The sequence below is a fragment of the Engystomops pustulosus genome, chromosome 4, assembly GCF_040894005.1.
Source record: "Engystomops pustulosus chromosome 4, aEngPut4.maternal, whole genome shotgun sequence".
Taxonomy (NCBI): Eukaryota; Metazoa; Chordata; class Amphibia; order Anura; family Leptodactylidae; genus Engystomops; species Engystomops pustulosus.
This window is the reverse complement of record NC_092414.1, coordinates 219,173,179-219,189,734: the sequence shown is the minus strand read 5'-3', so window position 1 is coordinate 219,189,734 and position 16,556 is coordinate 219,173,179. Positions and strand designations below refer to the sequence as shown.

Here is a 16,556-nt window from a genome sequence, read left to right as displayed (position 1 = left end):
ACACGGCATATGAAAGCTCTACCTACTGCTTTGTCAGGACAGTGTTTTCATCTTCTAATGGCTAGGTATATACTTCCAGGACAATATGGCCACCGAGGAGAAAAGTCCTGCTCACAACATTATAAATATAAATGTCAATATCAATAAAACCACTTTGTAGATGCAAAGGAGAAAGAAAATGGAAATTGATCATCTCAGGTTGACACCTTGTTTTTATCATAATGTATATTAATTTATTCTTTTTCTAACAATTATTAATTTGTCTTTTACAGATGGCCACAACAAATAATGTCACCTCCATCTTCCTTCTGGGATTTCCTAATCTTCAAAACTTTACATGTGTGTTTTTCTCTCTACTGGTTTTTGTATACTGTGGGACAATATCAGGAAACCTTCTTATCATGGTCTTGTATCTAGTGAGTAAAACCCTTCAGTCCCCCATGTACTTCTTCATTACACAGCTGTCATTGTGTGACCTCCTGCTGACCACAGACATTGTCCCCGTCCTTCTTCACACTGTCCTGTATGGGGGAAGTTCTATCACTCTCATTGGATGCATGGTCCAGTTTTCTTTCTTTGCCAACTCGGAGTGTTCAGAGTGTTTTCTCCTGTCGGTGATGTCCTATGACCGGTATTTGGCCATTTGTAACCCCCTACGTTATCACTCCATCATGAATCATAAATTATGTGTGATATTAGTAGATATCATTTGGTTGTTGGGTTTCATAGTGACATTAATTGATGTATTTTCCATATATAGTCTACATTTCTGTGGACCACACATCATCAACCATTTCTACTGTGATTTAGAACCAATCTTGCAGCTCTCCTGCTCGGACACATCCATAATTCACATTCAGGGTCTTATATTGGGATTTATTTTTGTAATGGCACCTTTCATAGTAATAGTGACGTCCTATGTGTACATTGCCGTCACCATCCTGAAAATCCCATCCAATACCGGAAGACATAAAGCCTTCTCCACCTGTAGCTCCCACCTCATTGTCGTCTCCATATTTTATGGGACTTTAATGATTGTTTATATGTTTCCAACAAAAGGTCAATCCTTGACCACGAGTAAAGTCTTGTCTCTGATGTATACGGTGCTGACCCCACTGCTTAATCCCATCATATACACCCTGAGGAACAAAGACTTTAAAGATGCATTTCTAAAAATTAAGATTATTTTGAAAGATTGAATTAACACTGAGCCTGTAGTGTAAAACATGGGATGAAATGTCCTAAATAGACAACAATTATGGATGAGTGGACCTGTTAAGGTTGAGGTCTGGCTGAGTTTAGTCTAACTCCCACCTTATTGTTTGGTTTGGGTTTGGATACTGAACCCAAACACTCACAGCCACTGGTAACACCCATGATCATTGCTGGCACCAATTGAGGGTTTTAATCTTTAAATGCTGCTGCGGAAGCTGCTGGTGACGTATGCGTGCCTCCATTTTTCCAAGCATCGTTGCTCTCTGACCTTACATCATTTAAATGCCATTTAAAAAGTCCCAGCACAGGTGTTTATAGTGGTAGTAAGCCTGAACATTGAACCCAAACATCTGGATAGTCTGGGTTTGGGGACCCAAACCTGCTTTGCTTGATTAGGACCTAATCAATGCGACTTTGGCTCCACTCATTGCTAACAACAATAAATTAAGTTTATAGATTCACATAGTTTATAGTAAGTTTTGTTCACATTCCACTTACTTAGATGACTGTGAATAAATGTTGCTTCCCTTTATTATGCCGTATACTGTAACTTTCTCAAACATCTCCAATTACTTTCTTACCTTCTCTCTTTCTGCGGGACATTTATTATTGCTCTCTGTTGTTTTAGTGGGGCAGATTTACTTACCTCGCCCATTCGCGATCCAGCGGCGCGTTCTCTGCTCTGGATTCGGGTCCGGCCGGGATTTAAGAAGGTAGTTCTTCCACCGTCCACCAGGTGGCGCTGCTGCGCTGAAAGTCATCTCATCGCGCCGGAATGCACCACCTTGGACCAGGTGAAGGTAAGCGGTCCCCAAGCGACACTTTTTCGGGTTTTAAATGCGGCGGTTTTTCCGAATACGTCGGGTTTTCGTTCGGCCACGCCCCCCGATTTCCGTTGCGCGCATGCCGGCGCCAATGCGCCACAATCCGATCGCGTGCGCCACAATCTGGGGGCAATTCAGGTACAATCGGCGCAAATCAGAAATATTCGGGTAACACGTCGGGAAAACGCGAATTGGGCCCTCAGTAAATGACCCCCATTGTCTTATTTTAGGCGCATCTTGGCACAACCGCCATTGCTTGCAACTGTTTGCGACTTTTCCAACATGGAACTGCAAATCGAAACTTCGATATACATCCCCTATTTCATACATTTACAAGTGTGCATAACTGTGCAAGGTCTAATTTCTTACCTGCGATTTTCAAAATAGTTTCATGTTCCCTCCACCCAGAGGCAGGTGTATGTTCTTTTCCAACTATTAAACTATTTGCAATAATAACTAGAAATTTTTAAAAAATATATCTTGATCTTTGAAGACCCTGCATGACTTTGCTGTTAAATTTGATATTCAAGTATAAATTGAAAAAAAACATTAATGAAATGCTATCCATACTTACAAAATAATAAAAGTAAAGCCTTAAAAAAAATTAACTGTCACATAAATTGTCACGTAGACTGTCACATAAATTGTCACATAGACTGTCACATAAATTGTCACATAGACTGTCACATAAATTGTCACATAGACTGTCACATAAATTGTCACATAGAATGTCCCATAGACTGTCACACAGTTTGATGTGCAACAAACTCACACCAAACCAGAGAGATAAGTTTAACACTCGGCAGGGAAGCTCATAAAAATTTAAAGACACAGGGTATTGATACGTGCCCCCTCTAGCTTTACTTTTGGCTACTAATAATCGTCTACTAACTATTCTGTGAAAACAAAGTAGCAATCACTTTTTATTTGATTCGTTGTTGTTTTGTGCTACATGTTTATAACCAGTTTACATAGTCTCATTTTATTAGACTTTTCATTCTTTTTCTGAATCCGAGAGGATTACAGATAATACAAAATAAGCATTTTGTGTCTGAATTTCCTTTTATTCATTTACAGAATAATTTTTGCATTTGACTTTTAAATGTTGAATTACTTTTGCATTTATCTGATCATCACTCAACTTAAAAAGGAACTACTCTAAACTGAAAGTCCCAAACACTTTAGACCCAGTGAAAGAAATTTCAGATGCATAATTACAAATATCTCTGTCTCCCTTAGACGCCTTTTTAAGAGCAACTATGTTTGTCTACTAAAAATATCTAAAAAAAATCTTTATCATACTGCGCTTCATTTATACACTTACAGACCAAAAGTTTGGACACAACATCTAATTCAAAGAGTTTTCTGTATTTTCATGACTATAGAAATTGTAGATTCACACTGAAGGCATCAAAACTATGAATTATCCCATGTGGAATTATACAGTTACCAAAAAAGTGTGAAACAACAACTTATATTCCAGGTCCTTTTGCTGTGATCACCGCTTTGCACAGTCTTGGCTTCTCTTGATGAGATACAAGAGGTAGTCACCTGGAAAGGTTCTCACATCACAAGGGCCCTGTTAGGGGTAATAAGTGGGATTTCTTGCCTTATAAATGGGGTTGGGAGCATCAGTTGTGTTGTGCAGAAGTCAGGTGGATACACAGCTGATTGTCCTACTGAATAGACTGGTAGAATTTGTGTTATGGCTAGAAAAAAGCAGCTAAGTAACACAAAACAAGCGGCCATCATTACTTAAAAAAAATGATGGTCAGTCAGTCCGTAAAATTGGAAAAACTTTGAAAGTGTCCCCAAGTGCAGTTGCAAAAACCATCAAGCGCTACAAAGAAACTGATTCACATGAGGACCCCCAGGAAAGGAAGACCAAGAGTCACCTCGGCTGCGGAGGAGAAGAGTCGCCTCTTCTGCGGGGGATAAGTTCATCTGAGTCACCAGCCTCAGAAATCGTAGGTTAAACCTACCTGACCCATATCTTCCCTCCCTATTTTTTCCCCTCCCTGACTCTCTGCATGGAAAATTGTTAAGAAATCCAAGACAATGTAATTGTTTCTTAAAATATATATACCACTCATTTCTATATTGTTGTAAGTATATAAGTACCTTTATGTTGAAAAAATTAAATAAAAATGTTTTAAAATTAAAAAAATAGAATAACAGGTGTAAGAGTGTGAGCTTAGAGGGCGCTGGAGAGCGACTCACAACCAGGGTTGAAAAGGACATTGACCGCTCCCATCCCTGGCCAACTCCAGAGGGAGAGCTCTCAGCAAGCCAGTGCCGGTGTCCTGCAGTCGGCAGGAGGACTTTGGACCAGGTGGAGACAGAAGGGTGGTCTGTCCCAAGAGGACTGGAATCCAGAAAGGACATTGTTAAAGCCCACTGAGAGCCAGAGCTCTGAGGAGGAACCCCAGCAATGTTCCTTGATCCTAGAAGGGAGCTAGGGTTCAAGAAGTGAGGTAGTGCCCTAAGTAGAGGCTAGACTGTTTATTATTTTTGTTCTTGTGATAATTTTAAAGCTGAATAAAGCCGTTTTCTTTTGGATTGCTACAAGCTCCTACTTGATTGCTCTGGCCCTCAGCACCACAAAAGTCGCCTGTAAGGTCCAGAAGCTTTTACCTTTGATGCTAAGTTACCCCCAAAACCCCACATATGGTGCTTCGGATACAGGCATGAGGAGATCCATGCAAGGGCCAAAGAAACGTGTTTGGTGAACTGCAGTAATGTGGATTGTGGCCTACAGCTGAAACGGGAGCAGTAATTGCAAGGCAGAAACCCAAGGTTGGGTGAGTGAATCCACAATCAAATGTTTTTTCAAAACTGTAGACGTTTAAACTCTGGAAGTGGAATCCAGGCAATGGACTTTGTATACGCTGTGGCACACAAGCATGTTTATTGCTAGTGGCAACAAATTGAAACCATATCCTGAACTGCTGAGTATTGCTGTATGAAAGTGAGGCTGACCAGACTTAAATGTTTCATTGTAATAGCCTATATTTATGTGAAGAAAATGCTGGTTGTTGTAGTGCAACAGAAGAACTGTTTTGTTGAATGCTATTGACTACAAAGAGAACAGTAAAACGTGACATGTTATAACGAGGAGTTATTCTGAATATTGGGGCAGATTTACTTACCCGGTACGTTCGCGATCCAGCGGCACGTTCTCTGTGGTGGATTCGGGTCCGGCCGGGATTCACTAAGGCAGTTCCTCTGCCGTCCACCTCTGCGCTAAAGTTCCCGGAGCTCCGCTGGAATGCCCTGAAATTCACCGGCCAATACCTAGTGAATGTAAGTGTAATTTTCGCAACACATTTTTTTTAAACACGTCGGTTTTTCCGAATCCGTCGGGTTTTCGTTCGGCCATGCCCCCCCGATTTCCATTGCATGCATGCCAGCGCCTATGAGACACAATCCGATCATGTGCGCCAAAAACCCGGGGCAATACAGGGAAAATCGGTGCAAATCGGAAATATTCGGGTAACACGTCAGGAAAACGCGAATCGGGCCCTTAGTAAATGACCCCCATTGTGTTTTGCTGTTATTCAACAATGGACAAGAAAAAGAAAGTTTCATTGTGTAATAAAGCAAAGCTGAACACAGGTGCCTTAGTGCTGCAGTCTCAAGGCAGAGGGTCGAAAAACCTGAAACCGGGTCTGCAGGCAGCAAGTTGTGTCACATACTAGTGTACATGATGAATATTCTAGAGAGCCAAACAATGTGGTGAAGCAGCTTCAAGATGAGATGAAACCCCTCAGGTGCGTATATGATGATGAAATAGCTGACAGGAAATGGCAACTTGAGGCGTCTGATAACGAAAATGTGAAATTGTTAGAGATTTTTTATCTAGGACTCAAAACCGCCCTTCATGTTTTACAGTGACTTTCAAATTAACCCTTTCATGGTCGTCAGTCTCTTAGTGCATGTAAAAATCCTCTCTCCGTTTATTTCCCAACCACAGTCGTATATATCAAAACAGGACAGAAAAGCCATCAAAGAGGCGTGAATAGAATACTGCAATGCTATTGGCTATAATGAATTCACCAGCACATTCTGGGAAAAAGTTAATAGGCCTTGTTCACAGACATGTTTATCTACAGAATGTACAGAGAATGTCTCCAGAAGCTTCTTACTAACCAAAACAAGGGATAAGCAATCCTAGAGAACAAGATAAGAAGGAGAACAATCATCTATAACAAGTGTCAAGGAGAAACCCTTACAGGCAGATGATGAAAAAATGAAGTTTAAATCATGAAATTAACTGGGCAGTGCTTGACCCCCGGCGTGACCCCCGGCTAATACTTAAAATGGCGGACAGTAGTCAAAATGGCGTCCGAAACCAGTGCCCCCTCTGACATGATCTGATGATCTGCATGATCTTTTAACCTCTTATTCCCTTGCTTTTAAGAAAAAAAGAGCTTTAAAAATCATGCAAATGAGCCTGAGGTGCTTCAGGCTCCATTAAACCCTATGGAGCCTGGAGCCCCTCAGGCTTATATGCATAATTTTAAAGCCCTTTTTTTGTAAAAACCAGGACATAAGAACCTAAAGGAGGAGCAGATGCTGCCAGCAGGGGCACACACCAGTATTTCAGAGTGCTGGGTTTACAATCTTTTATCTGGTGATAGATGTCCTTTGACAGCAGCTCAGATTAGAGACCAGGTCACTGCCGCACAGAGGTCTAGCAGCAGACAAATCTCTACAACAACTGGTAACAGGGACCTAGAGACCAGCAACAAGCACAAGAGACACAAGGAATGGACATTAGACCAGTGGAATTCTGGACTTTGGTCTGATGAGTCCAAATTTGAGATCTTAGATTCCAACCACTTTGTCCTTGTGTGATGCAGAAAAGGTGAACGAATGGACGCTACATGCCTGGTTACCACCGAGAAGCATGGAGGAGACAAAAATCACAATTAAATCCTTTTTTTGTTTTGTTTTCTTTTTTTTTCCAAACAGTTGAAAGTGTACAAATATTTCTACTAAACAAATCTTGTAATAGAGATGAAATTATTTTGATTGCAACTGTCAATACAACTGTACACTCACCGGCCACTTTATTAGGTACACCTGTCCAACTGCTCGTTAGCACTTAATTTCTAATCAGCCAATCACATGGCGGCAACTCAGTGCATTTAGGCATGTAGACATGGTCAAGACAATCTCCTGCAGTTCAAACCGAGCATCAGTATGGGGAAGAAAGGTGATTTGAGGCCTTTGAACGTGGCATGGTGGTTGGTGCCAGAAGGGCTGGTCTGAGTATTTCAGAAACTGCTGATCTACTGGGATTTTCACGCACAACCATCTCTAGGGTTTACAGAGAATGGTCCGTAAAAGAAAAAACATCCAGTGAGCGGCAGTTCTGTGGGCGGAAATGCCTTGTTGATGCCAGAGGTCAGAGGAGAATGGGCAGACTGGTTCGAGCTGATGGAAATGCAACAGTGACTCAAATCGCCACCCGTTACAACCAAGTTAGGCAGAAGAGCATCTCTGATCGCACAGTATGTCGAACTTTGAGGCAGATGGGCTACAGCAGCAGAAGACCACACCGGGTGCCACTCCTTTCAGCTAAGAACAGGAAACTGAGGCTACAATTTGCACAAGCTCATCGAAATTGGACAGTAGAAGATTGGAAAAACGTTGCCTGGTCTGATGAGTCTCGATTTCTGCTGCGACATTCAGATGGTAGGGTCAGAATTTGGCGTCAACAACATGAAAGCATGGATCCATCCTGCCTTGTATCAACGGTTCAGGCTGGTGGTGGTGGTGTCATGGTGTGGGGAATATTTTCTTGGCACTCTTTGAGCCACTTGGTACCAATTGAGCATCGTTGCAACGCCACAGCCTACCTGAGTATTGTTGCTGACCATGTCCATCCCTTTATGAGCACAATGTACCCTGTAACATCTGATGGCTACTTTCAGCAGGATAATGCGCCATGTCATAAAGCTGGAATCATCTCAGACTGGTTTCTTGAACATGACAATGAGGTCACTGGACTCAAATGGCCTCCACAGTCACCAGATCTCAATCCAATAGAGCATCTTTGGGATGTGGTGGAACGGGAGATTCGCATGATGGATGTGCAGCCGACAAATCTGTGGCAACTGTGTGATGCCATCATGTCAATATGGACCAAAATATCTGAGGAATGCTTCCTGAATAAGACAGGTATGTTCAGACATGGAGAAGCTATGTTCTCTCCTAGGGATACTTCTCCCAAGAACCATAGGTGCGTGCATTTCCTGGACCTTGAGGATAAAGGGAGCAAGTCTGAAGGAAATGTTCCAGACTGGCACAATTGAGACAGAGGTTCTCCTGTTGTGTATAGCACTATATCGTTTCCGCTGCAGCTGACATGAAAGGTGGCTGACAAGGTCTTTGGAAGACAGGAGCCAGGCGGGGCAGATGTCAGGTCCTGACTTGCAGTCGTTCCAGATGCTGCTGCTCAGAGTTCTCGCAAACCGGATGTCAATCTGAGTGACAGAGAGATGAGACCACTCAGCGTTAATGGCAAGTCATGTGCAGACACTGTGTCTTTAATCTGTCCTGACAGTCCTTTATTAAATGTTGTGACTAGGGTGGCTTCATTCCAGGCTAGCTCAGAAGCCACGGTATGGAACTGAACCGCATAATTACCGTCAGAAGAGTTCCCATGTTGCAGGTTCAGCAGTGCTGTCTCAGCGGAAGACACCAGGTCAGGTTCCTCAAAGATGGACTGGAATTCAGTGAAGAACTTGTCCCAGAGGGGAGTAGCCATGCCACGGCTTTCCCAGAAAGAAGGCTGATCAAAAAAGTCACCTTTGTGACTAATTGGCAAGGCATCAGTTCAATATGTAAGAAGCACCTTGGGAGGGAGGAGCATGAGAGCGTGAGACGAGCTTGCGCGGCGCACGGTCTTCCCCCCCCAGTGCTCTGCAGTCTGTGATCCGGAAGCCATGCTGTGGGAATGAGGAATAGCCCGGTCCTTGAGGCGGTATAGCCGAGGAAGACACCTGTGGAAAAGAGCTTGCCGGGTCGAAGCTCCAGGTGACCGCGAGGATACTTGGCCGTAGACAAAGAGCAGAAGGAAGCTCCGTCTGTGGAATAGAGAGTGGCGCTGACGGGTGAGAATCGGGTGGACGCCGGAGGAGATCACAGGACACAGCCTGCGGGAGAGGGCTGGAGTCCGTGGAACCCGGAGGTGCTCGCCTATGATCCGGAGGAAAACCGCTTGTCTTTTTCACCTGAGGCAGGCAAGGGCTGCACCAAAGTATTGGCAACAGGCCTATAAAAGTGGACTAACAGCAAATAAGCGCCTTGGATGTTGAAATACCTGAACTAACACCTGAAACTTTTTCGCTTCTGCTATCTTTCTGCATATTAACCCTAGGAGTTATTGGAAAACTATGCTAACATTGTCGGTCCTTCTTATGTGTTAATAGTTGGACTATGTGGTTATATGTCACACGGGCTAATAATTTATGATCTGTCTTGTTTCTGAAATAAGCCTGCACTAATATCTACAATAACTTTGCTAGAAGCACAGGATTTGTTACCTTCTGTCGGGACTATATACTGTAATGTATTTCTTGGGTTGTAGGTTTTGCTTACCCCTTCCTGTGTATTGTAGAAACCTATACTAACAATAGCTGTTTGATTACCTGGTAATATACTTGGAGTAATATCTGCGCCCTAATGCAGCTAATTAAGGGAGCTTTGTTGGTCAGAGAAATACAATAATCCTGGGATAACAATTGAATATCCTATGACATTTGGTATAGGCCTCATTAATCTGTAGCTCACATTTAAGCATTGGGCCTTGTATAGCTAACCTAAAAGGAGATATTCTATAGGGTTGGTGTATAATAGCTTGTTATACAAGATAATGGCGACCAAAAATAGGGCGACCAAGAATAGAGGGACTCCGGAAAGGACCCTCTCACCAGGAGGGAAAAACAAAGGAGAAAAACTGTTAAAAATTGATAAGTTTTTGAACAAATCAGGTGTGGAGGAACCCCATGAGTCTGAACCCTTGGGGTCCCAGGGGGAGGGGAATAAGGAGAACCTCTCATTGAAAGACATATCAGAACAGATCAAGCAATGTTTTGAGGTTGTGAAAGAGGTTAAGGTAGATTTATCTGCTTTGAGTAAGGAATTCTCGGTGTTTGGGGAAAGGTTACAGGAGATAGAGACAAGACTGGGCAATAATGAGGACTCTACCGCAGAGCTGGAAAATTAACTCCTGGAGCTAAAGCAGTCTAATAAAACCATGGCACAGAAACTACTGGATCTTGAAAATAGATCCAGGAGGAACAATGTGAGGATAATTGGTTTCCCTGAAAAGGAGGAGGGTGATGACCCAGTGAGGTTCTTTAATGATTGGTTTAAAAAACTTGTGGATCCTAAGAAACTATCAGAGTTCTTCCAGATTGAGAGAGCACATAGGGTTCCCCCAATGATAAGAACTCCAGGAGCTCCACCAAGAACATTGTTGGTGAGGTTTTTCTCAAGTAATGATAAGGAGACCGTGCTTAAGGAGGTTAGGGGGCAAGATGTGAGGTGGAATAACAACAAGGTTTTATTTTTTCCAGATTACCCAGCAGAGGTTGAAAGGAAAAGAGCTTGCTTTAAAGATGTTAAAAAACAATTAATGGAAAAGGGCATTAAATACTCTCTTATATATTCGGCTAGCCTGAAAATATTTTATGAGGGGGTTACTCAAATATATGACTCACCAGATGAAGTGGTAAGATGGCTGAGAAAGCATAACAAATGATTACGGAGGAGTATTGGGGGGGGGGGGGTTGACGGAGTGCCATGCTAGGTTTAGGATCTACCTGGATGGTGGATAACTGTTGGGGAGGGGTCTGGGGGTTTGTGGGTTTATGTTTTTTTTTTTTTTCCTTTTTTTTTGTTTTATTGTTGTTGCTTGTTTTATCTCTCTTACGGTCTCCTCTCCTTGGCCATTCCCTCCTTTTACTCCCCCTTCCAGTTAGTAGGAGGTTCTATCCTAGGTCCCCTATAGGATTTAAAAGCAACTTATGACTAAAGAAGTTCTTAATATTCTGTCTTGGAATATTAGAGGTCTATCCAAAAAACTTAAAAGATTGGCAGTCTTTACTGTTATTAGGAACTACCTACCGGCTATTGTTTGCTTGCAAGAGACGCATTTGACTAAGGATAAAGTACAAGTTTTGTGTAAAGGATGGATCGGTACTAGTTTTCATTCATATCACTCTTCATATTCCAGGGGTGTTTCAATTTTATTTCATAAAAGCCTCCCGGTGGAAGTATATTCAACTAAAATAGATATAGAAGGAAGAAGGAAGATATTTACAGTATCTTTGGGAAAAAAATGGTTCTGGCAACAATCTATATTCCACCTCCCTTTGGCGCTGAAGTGTTGTATACTCTAATTGATTTCTTGATAGATAAAAAAGATGTAATGTTGTTAATTGTGGGGGATGTAAATAATACACTAGACACTAGAATAGTAGAAGATGATGGAAATAGCACGGGAAGAAAGGGAGGAAATAAAAAATTTAGGATTCTATTAGAAGAGTTTGGGTGGTGTGATCTTTGGAGGGAAAAGTATCCAAATGGGAAGGCATATTCTTGCTTTTCAAAAACACATTTAAGATACTCACGAATCGATTATTGTTTAGGAAATAAGCACACAATTGAGTCACTAATAGATGTCTCATATGATACAAGAGGTACGGTATCTCGGACCATACACCTGTTCACGTTAAATTGGGATTAAGAAGGGAAGAAAAATTTAGAATGACTAGATTTAATGTGGGGTGGTTAAGATTGATAGAAAATAAAGAGTTGGTAGAAAGGGAAATAAGAGAATTTTTTGTTAAAAATAGAGGCACGACGTCACAAAGGATAGTTTGGGAAGTTGGAAAAGGGTTTATAAGGGGAATATTGTCTAAACAGGTTTGTATATTTAAACACAAGAGGAAAGCCAAAGAGGTGGAATTGGAAAAGGGAATATGGGAAGCAGAACAGATGGTATGTTCAGCACCTACCAAAACTAATTGGGAGATCTGGCAGACTAGATTGGATAACTTTGAGGAGTATATTTTTTCTAAATCAAAACAGGACCTAAGTCTAGTGCAGTACTATTTGGATGTGGATCTATCGGTGGGAGGAAAAAAGCTAGCCAATATAGTGAAAAATCAAAAGGAGAAAAAGTATATTATGTCCATCCTAAAGGAGGATGGTACCTGGGCAGTGGGAACAGAGGAGGTAAAAGAAACGTTCTTTCAACATTTTAGGAACATATATTCCTCCTCTGTGTGCAGTGTTGGACTGGCCCACCAGAGTACCAGAGGATCCTCCGGTGGGCCCTGGTTCAACCCTACTGAATACTGAACTGAGATGCAACAGAAATCAACCAAATTTGGAAGCTGCTAGAGTCTATTTCCTGGCATATAATAAAGAGTGGGCCCCAGATTAATTTTCTCTGGTGGGCCTAAGGCAACCCAATCCGACCCTGTCTGTGTGTCACTGTATGGATGAATGTAGAGAGTTTCTAGTAAGTGCTGATATACCCAAGCTGAGAAGCCAGGAATCTGATTGGCTAGATAGACCTCTGGAATTTGAGTTGAGGGAAGCACTGCACGCATCGAAGAAGGGGAAGGCGTCAGGGATAGATGCTCTTCCAGTAGAAGTATTTCAGGTTTTTGAGGAAGTGTTGTTAAAGGAATTATTTGATACTTATAAAGAAGCGTATGAAAGAGGGAGCCTAGTGGGGACTATGAAAGAAACATTAGTAATCTTGATCCCAAAAGAGGGGAAAGATAAAGCTCTCCTAGAGGCGTATAGACCTATATCTCTAATGGCGGCCGATACTAAATTGCTGGCCAATATTTTGGCTAATAGTCTGAGGAAAGTACTAGGTGAGCTGTTCCACAAAGATCAGGCAGGGTTCATGAGCGGGAGAAGTACCTCCGATAACCTTAATAGACTTTTTTCTAACATACAGAGGAGTCCAGATAACGTTGGAGAGCGGCTGGTTCTCTCGTTGGGTGCAGCCAGAGCGTTTGACTCACTAGAATGGGAATATATGTGGGAAGTGCTGGAAACTATGGGAATCGGACCCAAATTTGTTAGGTGGATAAAACTACTATACTCAGATCCCACGGCTAGACTCCTAATTAACGGATCGGTTTCAGAGGCTTTTCCTGTTTATAGGGGTACTAAACAGGGGTGTCCACTGTCACCCCTATTATTTGATTTAATGATGGAACCCCTGGCCTGTACTATTAGAAATGCTCAGGATATAGTTGGATTTCAGTATCGAGATAGGGATGAGAAGATTTCTTTATTTGCGGATGATATTTTGTTATATCTGGGGACCATCGATTCTGTAGATAAAGTGTTAAGGGTATTCCAAAAATATGGGGATATTTCAGGAATTAAGATAAATTGGGGTAAATCCGTGATTATGCAAATTGACCATGGTAGGGAACTACCTCTATATCCACTAAAAACAATCGGTAGGGGGGAGCATTTCAAGTATTTGGGAATAAATGTGTCTAGTAATGTTAACAGATATGTGGAATTGAATAGGAATAAGGTACAAGCATGGAAGGGATTGATGTTGGGTATCCCATCCAGGATAGCATTAATAAAAATGGTACTTTTACCAAAGATTCTTTATACATTAGTAAATTCCCCCATCTGGATAGATTCAGGAATATTTAAGATAATCGATGGGATACTAACAGACTTGGTGTGGAGGGGGAAAAAAACCAGAATTAAGCTAGAGACAATGAAAAGGAGATCCCAAGATGGAGGATTGACTATACCGGACTTAAAATTATATTTTTTGGCTGCTCAGATAGGTAAACTGATAGATCATGAACACAGGGAGATTTGGGAAGAGTACTTAAGATCTAAAGAGAAGGTGAGGAGCCAATATAATTTATTCCAGATGTTCGAGATGGGAGTAAGTAGAGGGGATAAACAAGAGCTACTCTCTTTGGGAATGTTTGTACGAACATATAATAGTATGAGGGACCTATTTGAAAGTAAAGGGCTCTATGAGGATACTCCCTTATGGGGGAATCTAAGGTGGAGGGATCCCTATTTCAAGTACGAGTTTCCATTCTGGATCAACAAAGGTGTTAAGTATCTAGGCCAAATAATTGAAGCTGATGGACTCAAATCTTGGGTGAACATCAAGGAGGAATGTGGGTTAAGGAATAATGATCTATTCAGATATTTTCAGCTGAGGCATGCATTTAGGAGTCTAGGGGTTGATTCTCTCCAAGTGAAAAATCCTCTTAATGAATTTCTGAAGAATTGTGAAAGTTTTGGTAAAAAGAGGCAATTAGCATTTACTTATGCTATAGTGTTAAATAAAAAATTTAATGACTCTTTTTTGGGTACACTCCATAAGTGGGAGAACGAATTAGGAGCAATAGGATCAATAGGGATGGAGAGGTGGGAGTATTTCATTAGGACTATACCACAGATATCAGTTAACCCACAATTGAGGATTATGCAATACTTTATTGTCAATAGGTTATATTATACTCCCTATAGACTGTCTAGGATGTACAAAGAAAGAAATTCCAACTGTTATCACTGTGGGGAAGATAAGGCTGATTTTCTGCATATGTCCTGGAGTTGTACTCATATTCAAGAATACTGGAAGGGGATCTTTGATATTATTAATGCAAGACTCGGTCTAGATCTGGTTCCGGAACCAGTAGCTTGTATTTTTGGTATTCCTGGAAGTATTAATATTTATAAAAAGGAGGGGAGGATAAACAAGCTCTTATGTTGGGCACGGAAGGTTGTACTCAATAAATGGATAGCATCGGAATCGCCAATGGTGAGGGAGTGGACTCTTTATTCTAGGAAAATGTTGGTCTATGAAAAGATTTATTTTGAAAGATGTAATAAACCTAATATATACAGTGTAATATGGGAGGATTGGAGATGGAAGGAGGAGGAATAAGGGAGAGAGAATGTAGTTCTGTAGTTTTTTTTTTCTTTGGGGGGGGGGTGGGTATAAGGTATAGGTAAAAAGATGCTGGATCTAGATAGGTTTGGATATAACTAAAAGGATGTATACGGAGATTGTGAATAGAGATGAGCGAGCACTAAAATGCTCGGGTACTCGTTATTCGAGACAAACTTTTCCCGATGCTCGAGTGCTCGTCTCGAATAACGAGCCCCATTGAAGTCAATGGGAGACTCGAGCATTTTTCAAGGGGACCAAGGATCTGCACAGGGAAGCTTGGCCAAGCACCTGGGAACCTCAGAAAAGGATGGAAACACCACGGAAATGGACAGGAAACAGCAGGGGCAGCATGCATGGATGCCTCTGAGGCTGCTTAATCGCACCATTATGCCAAAAGTATGGGCAACAGCATGGCAATGACAGAGTGACCGAATGAGGCTAGATAGCATCTAAAACATCCAATAATTGACCCTGACACTATAGGGGACTATGCAGAGGCAGCGGCAGCAGCGGCAGGCTAGAGAGTGTCTTGGCAACATACCCCAAATGGACTCAGGATTAAAACCAATGGGTGGCAGAGAGGAACCAAAGGAGGTGAGCAAGAAGCGCTCAAATAATATCGGTAAATGATAAAAGTTTGCCAGCATATTTTGTGGATTACACAGCAGGGTGGCGACAAAGTTAACAAGTTTGATGTGGAAGCCATGAAAACAACCCAAAATTCTGCCTGACACAGCTCGTTTGATAAGGGGACCATGTATGGAGGCAGTGAACTAGTAGTAGATTAAAGGTGCTGCAGTTAAAACTATGTTAGTTGGATCTTGGGATGGAGCTGGCGCTCCGCTGCCAGGCGAGCTTTCACCAATCCAAGCCCCTGTCTGTAGGCTACTCCCCAAACAGCACTTCTTAGAACCTTTTGTATAAGATCAAGTGTAGTAGCGTTCTTATAAGTTTGGGTTCTGGCGGGTGAGGGGAATGTAAACAGATGCGCAAGAAGCACTGAAATAATATTGGTAAATGATAAAAGTTTGCCAGTATATTTTGTGGATTACACAGCAGGGTGGCGACAAAGTTAACATGGAAGCCATGAAAACAATCCAAAATTCTGCCTGACACAGCTCGTTTGATAAGGGGACCATGTATGGAGGCAGCTATATGGACTACTTTTGGAGGCAGCTATGGCGATGACGTGTGGAGGTAGCAATGGAGACAACGTGTGAAGGCAGCTAAAAAGACGACGTGTGGAGGCTGCTATGGAGACAATTTAATTTAGATAGTGCCTGTATGTGGCAGTCCAAAAAAGTTTTCAAACCAGAGGAGCAGGTAGCTGGTCCTCCAAAAAGATTAAATAAATTGAGAGCCTGTATGTGGCAGTCCAAAAAAGTTTTCAAACCAGAGGAGCAGGTAGCTGGTCCTCCAGAAAAATTACATAGATTGAGTGCCTGTATGTGGCAGTCCAAAAAATTGTTTAAAACAGAGGACAGGGTAGTTGGCCCTCCAGAAAAATTAAATACATAGAGTACTATAGCCAGAGCCAG

At 41.9% G+C, this 16,556-nt stretch overlaps 1 protein-coding gene across 1 annotated transcript; it reads left to right on the top strand.

The window, feature by feature from the left end:
* Window positions 1–272: 272 nt before the first annotated feature.
* On the top strand, window positions 273–9,511 carry LOC140125849 (olfactory receptor 10C1-like). The gene is made up of 4 exons (XM_072144726.1): window positions 273–1,181; window positions 8,238–8,366; window positions 8,719–8,925; window positions 9,479–9,511. The coding sequence occupies exons 1-4, from the start codon at window positions 273–275 to the stop codon at window positions 9,509–9,511; spliced, it is 1,278 nt and encodes a 425-aa protein (XP_072000827.1).
* The last annotated feature ends 7,045 nt before the right edge of the window (window positions 9,512–16,556 follow it).